The sequence below is a fragment of the Citrus sinensis genome, chromosome 3, assembly GCF_022201045.2.
Source record: "Citrus sinensis cultivar Valencia sweet orange chromosome 3, DVS_A1.0, whole genome shotgun sequence".
Classification (NCBI taxonomy): Eukaryota; Viridiplantae; Streptophyta; class Magnoliopsida; order Sapindales; family Rutaceae; genus Citrus; species Citrus sinensis.
Window position 1 is genome coordinate 18,611,802 of NC_068558.1, and position 8,813 is coordinate 18,620,614.

The 8,813-nt window shown below is 33.3% G+C and overlaps 2 protein-coding genes across 2 annotated transcripts; one reads left to right on the forward strand and one right to left on the reverse strand.

Moving 5' to 3' along the window:
* Window positions 1-390: 390 nt before the first annotated feature.
* Window positions 391-1,110, reverse strand: LOC127900630 (uncharacterized). The gene has a single exon (XM_052435801.1). It carries the CDS (start codon window positions 1,108-1,110, stop codon window positions 391-393), a length of 720 nt encoding a protein of 239 aa, XP_052291761.1.
* An 806-nt stretch (window positions 1,111-1,916) lies between these two features.
* LOC102606619 (membrane protein of ER body-like protein) lies at window positions 1,917-6,687 on the forward strand. Its single transcript, XM_006491908.4, has 7 exons — window positions 1,917-2,322; window positions 3,972-4,535; window positions 4,621-4,716; window positions 4,815-5,009; window positions 5,248-5,460; window positions 5,599-5,660; window positions 6,058-6,687. Exons 1-7 carry the CDS (start codon window positions 2,043-2,045, stop codon window positions 6,508-6,510), a joined length of 1,863 nt encoding a protein of 620 aa, XP_006491971.2. The 5' UTR covers window positions 1,917-2,042; the 3' UTR covers window positions 6,511-6,687.
* Window positions 6,688-8,813: the final 2,126 nt, after the last annotated feature.

Genomic DNA, 8,813 nt, shown 5'->3' on the forward strand with positions numbered 1-8,813 from the left:
ATTTAATTTTGATTTGTGATTTTTGCAAAGACAGATTAAATATTTCATAAGGATGGTATGATCATTTCATACTGTTTGCACACTTTGACCGTTTGGCGTGAATTTTTACAGTGAGCTGTTACCCAGGGATAGTAGATCTTCCTTGGTTTTGATTTTAATTGTACAAGGGTATTTTGGCCATTTACTCAATCACCAAATGGTCTAATTAACAGCATACTAACGATAGGGTATTTGATTTGTGATACACTAATACTTTCTATCGCAGTGAAAATAAAACAAACCTCAAGGGAGGAAACCGGCAATTACCAAGTAAGGACACAGGCTGGCAGTTCTCGAAATTGAATTACGTTGGACATTTTTTTTTTTGAAAAGAAACATACTTTCATTAAATTAAGAAAAAAGATACAACAAATGGGGCGGGCATGTGCCCACCCACTGGACATAATCATTAACTTTTAAAGCCATTTTAGCCAAGTCATGTGCTGCTCCATTACATATCCGTGGAATGAATTGCATTTTGATGTCTTTAACTTTCTGCATTTGTTTTTTAATGTCTGAGATAATCCATAAAAGCTCCAAATTGCTTCCTGTCCTTCCCAAAATTTGATTAACCACCTCTGAACAATCACTCTCGACTATCACTGGCCCCCTTGCTACTGCTTCTGCTACGTTCATCCCCAAGTGTATTGCTTCAGCTTCTGCATAGGCTATGTTGTCAATGAATTTGGACATCTTCACAGCAGCTGCAACAAAGTCTCCCTTTGAATCTCTAATTATGATCCCAAGCCCCATCTTTTGCTCTTCCATATAAATTGCAGCATCTGTATTGACCTTAACATACCCTTCAGGGGGAGGCTTCCATGTTTGTTCATGGTTGGACTTTTGTCTGCCCTCTATCTGCATCTGGGGAACTTTGACTTTTCTGTAGACTTCAATTGTTGCTTCAGCTCTGGCCACTGGGAATCGGGGATCCTCTTTTCTTCTTTCAAAAATGAAGAGGTTTCTTGAGTGCCAAATAGCCCAACATAGAGACACAAACAGAGCCACGTCTCTTGTGTTTCGCTTCTCTGCTATAGCTTTCATGGCAGTGAACATATCTTGGTTCTCCATCCCCTCTAGATCCTCTTTGAACTTGGTCTGATTCCACACCTTTTGGGATAACTTGCATTTTATAAGCGCATGAAAAACGTTTTCACCTTTCTTTCCACACCTTTGGCACCATGGATCCTGCAGAGCTTTCTTCTTCAATTACGTTGGACATGGAATAACCGAATAAGACATCCGAATTGGAGTTGGACACGCTTGTACGTTTGTTCAAAATTACCGAAATAGTCTTATCGAACGTTTGGTAGGAGGGTATTACTGTAATTTCATGTGATGATATTAATACACAGACGACAGCGGCAGACCCATACTCCTTAATTGTTTATTGCTGTTAGTCAAAGTGTGCAAAACGTGAAAGAACAGCAAAAAAATAAAATAAAATAAAATAAAATTATGACATGAAAATCGTTGACCAACAATATGTCGATGCAGCGGTGGGCTGTAATATATTATATTTAAATTAAGTGTAACATAATCTAAAAGAAATTAAAATATAATTAAATGCAGGAGCTTGCTAACTTACAGATTCTAGAAGTTACAGCTCACTCTCACAAATTTAGTTGTGGGTCTCGTACGGACCCACAGCCAAACACTACTCATGTAAGGGCTGTGCCTTACAGAATCAGTAAGGTGGCCCTCTCCACACGCGTGAGCACTGAGCACCGATAACAATGTAAAGGATTGTTTATTTGTTTTACTGTATTTTTTTTTTTGATATGTGTGATCCATCGCTATCATTATTAATTTGATATTAAATGTTTTTAAAAAAATTGATAAAGCTGAGCTAAGTCATAAGTCAGTAGCGTGAGGTCAGAGAAATTTAAAAAATTTGTAGAATGGTATAAACTAAACACTGTCCTTTTGTCTCTCTTTCGTAAATGGCTATAAATGAAAGCTGGCACATAAAGAGATAAATACAAGAGGGTCTTCGTAGCACCATGTACCATATCAGTGTAGACATGGAACCACAAAAGCAACAGGCATTTCCATGGGAGAATGAGGAGCAGAAAGAAGAAGAAGAGGAAGTGGGGACTCTTTTGGGACGGAAGTCTAGGCTCCAAGCCAATAAAACAACTGCGCCGCCGCCGCCGCCGCCGCCGCCGCCGCCGCCCGCGGCGGTTAATGGTGAAGAAAATGGTGGACATGGACTTGCAGAAGGAGAAATTAAAGATAACCATGCGTCTGCGGCTGCGTACAGTTCTCATAAGAATAGCCATGGTAATACTTCCTTCCACCAATTTTTTTTTTTTTTGTGTGGAGCAATAATTTTTTGTTATTTCAAAATAAGCCAATCCTCTGGGGACCTGAACTTTTTAGATTTTATAAATGAAATTATTTTTATTTTATGGGATTGCGTGATATTTATTTTTTTCTTATTATCTCTCATTTATTGCTGGGCAGCTTATTTATAACCAATATTTATTATTTTTTTCATGAATTATAATTTTGGAGAAAAAAATGGTTTGATTTGACATTATCCAATAGCGATGAATTTAAAAGTTTTTAGCAGCGACTTCCATTTAACCTAAAGTTGACATTTAAGAGATAATTTCCAAAAAAAATGAAAAATATAATTTCCAAAAAAACTGAAAAATTAACTGCCCAGCTTTTTATTTTATTTTATTGTTTTACTTTCGAATTATTCAATGTTTTGTTGCCATTACTACCGCTTCTGAGTGGTTGAGCAGAGCTACCCACCAGTGAATGCAATTATGATTTTTAAATGACACTCACACCACACTGCTGACCAAAAATTAAAGGGATTTATCAACTTATAATAAATGTAACTTATAATCCACTTCAAACATACATAAATAAGTAACATGACGGCGTGACTCAATTGTAACCCAACAAAACCAAAATTAAAAAATTAGTATCTGTCAGTCTTAATTATTGTTCCTTCTTTAATTTCCTTTTCTCAAGGTTGGCTCTACCTGCTCACTTTTTTGGTTACTTGAAAGTGGATATACTTAATTTTAAACTTTATGAAGGGTGTTTCATCAATACAAGATTGTTAATCACAATGCATGGTTCTTAAAAATCTAATACACCCACATAAGAGGATTTAGGATCTTTTTAGATAATTACTACTGCGACTTAAATTTTAACTCTCTTCCAAAAAAGTCTCAAGACTCACATTTGACTTTCCTTAAAAAAGAAAAATTAAGTTTTGTAAAAGTGTTTGTAAATATCCTCAACTGAGATTTGGGTCCGCTTACGGGGCAACTGTATTATCGTACCACAGTTGCATCAAGCCGTTGGATCTACTTGGATAGTGGGATTCATGGGGATCCCTGGTTGCAACTGTGGCTACCACAGTTGCACGACAGTTTTTCCCCTGAGATTTTGATTTTGGCGAAAATTCCATAAAAGCTGTGCTGTGAGTTTTCATGACACAATATGCTTTATGTTCAAATGTGATATTTTTAATCAGGGATAGATGATACATTTGTATACCCACGTAAAATGTCTTATTATCAATAGTTCGCATAGATTTGGTCAAGTGTTTTTCAAACAATTTAAAAAAAAAAAAAAAATTGGGCACCCGAGTTTGAATATAAGCAGTGGCGGACTCAGAAATTAATTCTAGAGGGGCTAGATTTAAATTTTAACCAAAAAAAAAATTATAGAAGAAAAAATTACAATTTTTTAATTTGATAAGCGACTTAAAACTTATTAAGTTTTGTTAAACTGTTGGCTATAATTTAAGGGAAAAAAAAAAGGAAAAAAAGAAAAACTAAGAGAGAGAGAATGAGGAAATTAAGGTTTGTGAATGTCTTACATCAATATGAGAAACTTAAACTGTGCATGTAAGCTTGAGTTCCACCGTATGTTTATAAAATGCTTCTCTTCTGCATGGCTTACAGGAATTGAATCTGGTGCTGAAGTAACAGGAATGAAATATTATCCTGCTTTAGAATCTTCTGTGCTTGAGGCAAAGTATAAAGACGAGGAACTGCATATGGAAGAGGCAAACAAACTTCAAATCCAAAGCAATTGCAGAACTGAAATCTTCAATCATCAAATAAGTGAAGAAAAAAGTGAAATTTTGGAGCACTTTGACAATAAAAGTGGAGTCGTAGATGAGGATTATTTTGACCAAGAATCCACAGAAATAATTGATGTTGAGGGGGTATTGAAGAAGCAAAGCACACATGATTTGTATTGTCCTAATTGCAATTCTTGCATAACCAGAAGGGTCATTCTGGTTCGGAAGAAGCCCAAAATTCCAAAAATTCGCCATAAGCCAAGGCCTGATCATAAACCCGAGTCACACCCTGCAGCAGAAAATTCTCCTACAAATCAAGGCAATGACACACATAATGTCGGTTCAAATGATGGCCTCTCAAGTGTAGCCGATGATGGGAATCTTCATAGAAAGCCGTATATATTCAAATGCTTATCATGCTTCACCGTTTTCTTTCCTACATGTACGTTTAATATAAGCATGTGTGTTGTGTGTAGCATCTGAAAATTTATAATGGCATAAGCTTAACATATATTGTTTTAATGCAGGCAATGGACAAGTAAAATATATGCCACCATCTTGTACAAATTGGTTGTTTGCTATTTTTGGATCATATAATAGGAAACCAGCTACTGATCATCAAGGTACTATTTTGCTGCAGCCATTCAACGGCTATATATCTTAAGTCAGGACTGACAAAAATATTTATTTAATCGAGGTATTTCACTGTATATTGATGCAGGTAAGTCTAGAGTTGACGGAAATAATCAGCATACCTCATCAGACAATATGCCACCTGGAAATGAAACATTTGAACCTCCAAAGCATCCTGGAATTTCTTCATCCTCTTCATCTTCATTAGAAGTATTGAGACCAGTAACTGGTGCGGCTGAGAATCCAGATCAGAATACAACAGATGAAAATAAAAACAACATAGGTAAACACAAAATTTTAAAGTCAAGCCTCCCATAATTTGCATCACAGCTGATGTGACATCTTATGCGTCATGCATTCCTTGAGTTGTAAAATTGACAAATGTAGTAATATGAATAATAACGTCAATCAGTATTCCAGCTATTTAAGTGTAGTATTATTGTAATTTCAATGTGTTTGTGTATAATCTGAATATGTTAAATCTCAATGTACTAACTTTGAGCCGTACTTATTTGGGGCAGGGTTGATCATTGAAATGCCTCCAGATGAAGTGGTGTCTTCTCCAAGGGCACCGAATGTTGGTAGTTTAGTAGATTCTGAGATGAAATTTGGTCCTAAAGCAAGTGAAGCCCGTCAATTGGATATTTTGAAAAGCATCGTATATGGTGGTTTAGCTGAATCAATTACAAGTCTAGGTGTTGTTACTTCTGCAGCGGCTACTGGTGCTACCACTTGTAAGTGTTCTTTTATGAGTATCTTCTGTATTGTTTATGACATTTATTATCAAATAAATGGTATTTGTTTATTTCTTTGTGAAATTGTGTTTTCTTTTTAACATTATATTCTGTTCATCTTGTTGGGTTATATTGTAGTGAACATTTTTGCTATGGCATTGGCAAATCTGATTGGTGGACTGTTCATTGTTGCTCATAATGTAAGTGATATCCATGTCAATTCTCCTCAATGTTTTAGATGTAAGCGTGTTCAGATCCAATATTCTCATTCAGTCCAATATTGTTGAATTTAAAATTTTAAAATCTGCAAAGTTCTGTCAATTCTTAGAAAATAACATAAGTATATTTTTATTAATGTATTTAAGTTTGAATGTTGCATCATGGGGTTTTATAAATTGCTAATTTGATTGAGAATTCTGTGATCCACAAATCCGTGGATTGGATATAGATTGTGTCAAATCTGCAGAATCCAAGCCCTTAAAAGTATTATCTGTATGTCTTGATGTAGAAGTAGGAAAATGGTAATTTAATTGCTTCCTTTTACCTTTTCATCTAGTTTTTTTATAGCAATTTAAACTTACTCTGAAATTTTTATAGCTTAGAGAATTGAAAACTGATGGTGCCGAAGGGACTTCTACTCGTACAACAAGCAAACAAGAAGACCGTTACCGGGAACTACTTGGACGTCGAGAGAATTTCTGGGTTCATGCAACTCTAGTTTTCTTGTCATATATCATCTTTGGTTTGATACCTCCTGTTGTTTATGGCTTCTCATTTCATGGGAGTGACAATAGAGATTTTAAGATTGCTGCTGTTGGTGGTTCGTCTCTTGCATGCATCTTTTTGCTTGCAATTGGCAAGGCTCACAATCAGAAGCCACCCAACAGATCATACGTTAAAACTGTGCTATACCACTTGAGCATAGGATTTATGACCTCGGGTCTGTCCTATGTATTTGGTGACCTAATCAAGAAACTAGCTGAGCAACTTCATTTGTTTGATTCAAGTTTAGAGCCAAATTCGATGAAGGCAGGATGGGCATCCTATTGAAATTTTGAGTTCCGCTAATTGAGAGTTAGAAAAGTACTTTTCTTTTGTCTTTGTTGCGAAGGCAATCTACTACTTTTGAATAAAGTTCAAGACTTTTTGTTTTCCTGTTATTTATGAATGCGAATAGCAGCACTGTTATAATTTTAGTAATTGAAAATGGTCATCGGTTAAGGGTAATTGTTCTGTATTTTTAGAGTAGTAGCAATTCATTTCGTATAAACTTAGGAAACTTTTGAGTTACTGATGAATTTTGGGTGACATTTTGAGTTTACAGTGCAATGCACAAACTCACACCCTCATGTTGAGAGCACGAGTTTTTTGTTTAATACTAATTATACATTAAATTATTGTATTATACAAATATTTACAATCATATATACATAATTGAGACTTACATTGTTATATTAAATTTATGAAGTACATGCCCTGACAAATAATCTTCATAAGTGAGAGATGTTTCTACTCTACTCATGCGTGAGAAAGACTTGTAAATAAACTCTACACAATTATGCATAATACTTAATTGAGAGAATTTTGAGTCCATAGGGGATTCGAACCCCTATCTTCACAATTCTTTTCAACTGTGAGAGTAAAGATTCACCGTTGAGCCAAAGGCTTATTGGCTAAGAGCGCAAGTTAGATTAGGACGTGAGGGCAACTAGGCAGTTTGCTTCTTACAAAATAAAAGTTATAAAATAATTGTCATCTAGTGTTACAACATTCCAATTCCATGGCCATTAGTCTCAAGAACAATCATTATTTATGGATTTTGGTTGAGACATTATGGTCCTATTTGATATTGAGGTACTGTACTTTTATAGCTACTGTAATTATAAAACAAATGTTAATAATATATAGTAAATATAAATTTCAAATAATAATTTTGATAAAATTATTGTAGATATAATAGATTTTTCATTATATAAGTGAAAAATCATATCAACATAACTTTTAAGTTACAGTAGATAGTGTTTACTAAATATTTTAGTATTGTACCTTTTAAGTTACAAATGTCCAACCTCAATTCCAAACACATCATATATCCGATATCACCAATAATATCATTGTGTGCATCATCATGTACACAATTATTATTCTTAAGTTACAGTAGATAGTGTTTAGTAAACATTTTAGTATTGTATCTTTTAAGTTACAAATGTCCAACCTCAATTTCAAACACATCATATATCCGATATCGCCAATAATATCATTGTGTGTATCATCATGCACACAATTATTATTCTTAATAAAAACTGGTATTTATTAAGGATCATTATTTTGGAATTTTGCATTGTCGTATATGATAGTAAGGGTGGGGATAGTTAATCCAATTCAATAGACCCAATCCAACCCAATCCAATATAATCTTAATTTCAATAGGTTGAATAAATTATTTTGGGTTAATTGGGTTAATTTTTCAAATAACTGATTTCAGTTGAATTAATTATAATAAACTCATCTACCTTAATCCAACCCATAATAATAATAATAATAATAATAATAATAATATGTTAATCTTCCATTGCAAAACCTAAAAGTCTAAACGACTAATCTAATTTTTAACTTTTTTTAATTATTTTATAAAAGAGACTATTTCATTCTCGTACTTATTGATCTAAACTCAAATTCTAAATCTAAAGTCACCCTCTTATATAAGTAAATTTATTATCTTATAAACTTATTTTTAAAAGTAAGTTGGTTTCAATTTATTTTTATTTTATAGTAAACACTTAACAATACATAATTATATATTGCCTTCATTTTGTTACAAGACATGATGCTAGCTAATTTTCAAAAAGATCTGAATATGCAATTCAAAAGAGATGTGGGAAATGGGAATATAGTTTGGCTCATTATCAAAATTTTCTTCATTTTAAGATAGTTGATTTTTAACTTTCTTTATCAAACATTAGATAGTGAATAAAATTTTTATATTATAATATATTTATATTTGATTTTAATAAGTTTTATTTCAAATTTCGTATATTTTTCTTTATTTAATTAATTTTGATTGGACGATCAATCCAATCAACACAATCCAACTCAACCCAATGATTTAAAGGACGGATTAAATTAGATTGGATTAAACATATTTATTTAGTTGGGTTGGATTCATTTTATTTCAATTCATTCAATAGGGTTGGCAAAACCTAGGTCTGGGTCCAGGTATTGTAATACCCAGACTCAGACCAGATGTAATTATTTTAATTTGGGTTTTTATACTCGATTTTTTTTAATATTAGTTATGTATACTTTTTATAATTTTATATTTTTAAATTTATTTCAATGAAATTAGATATGAA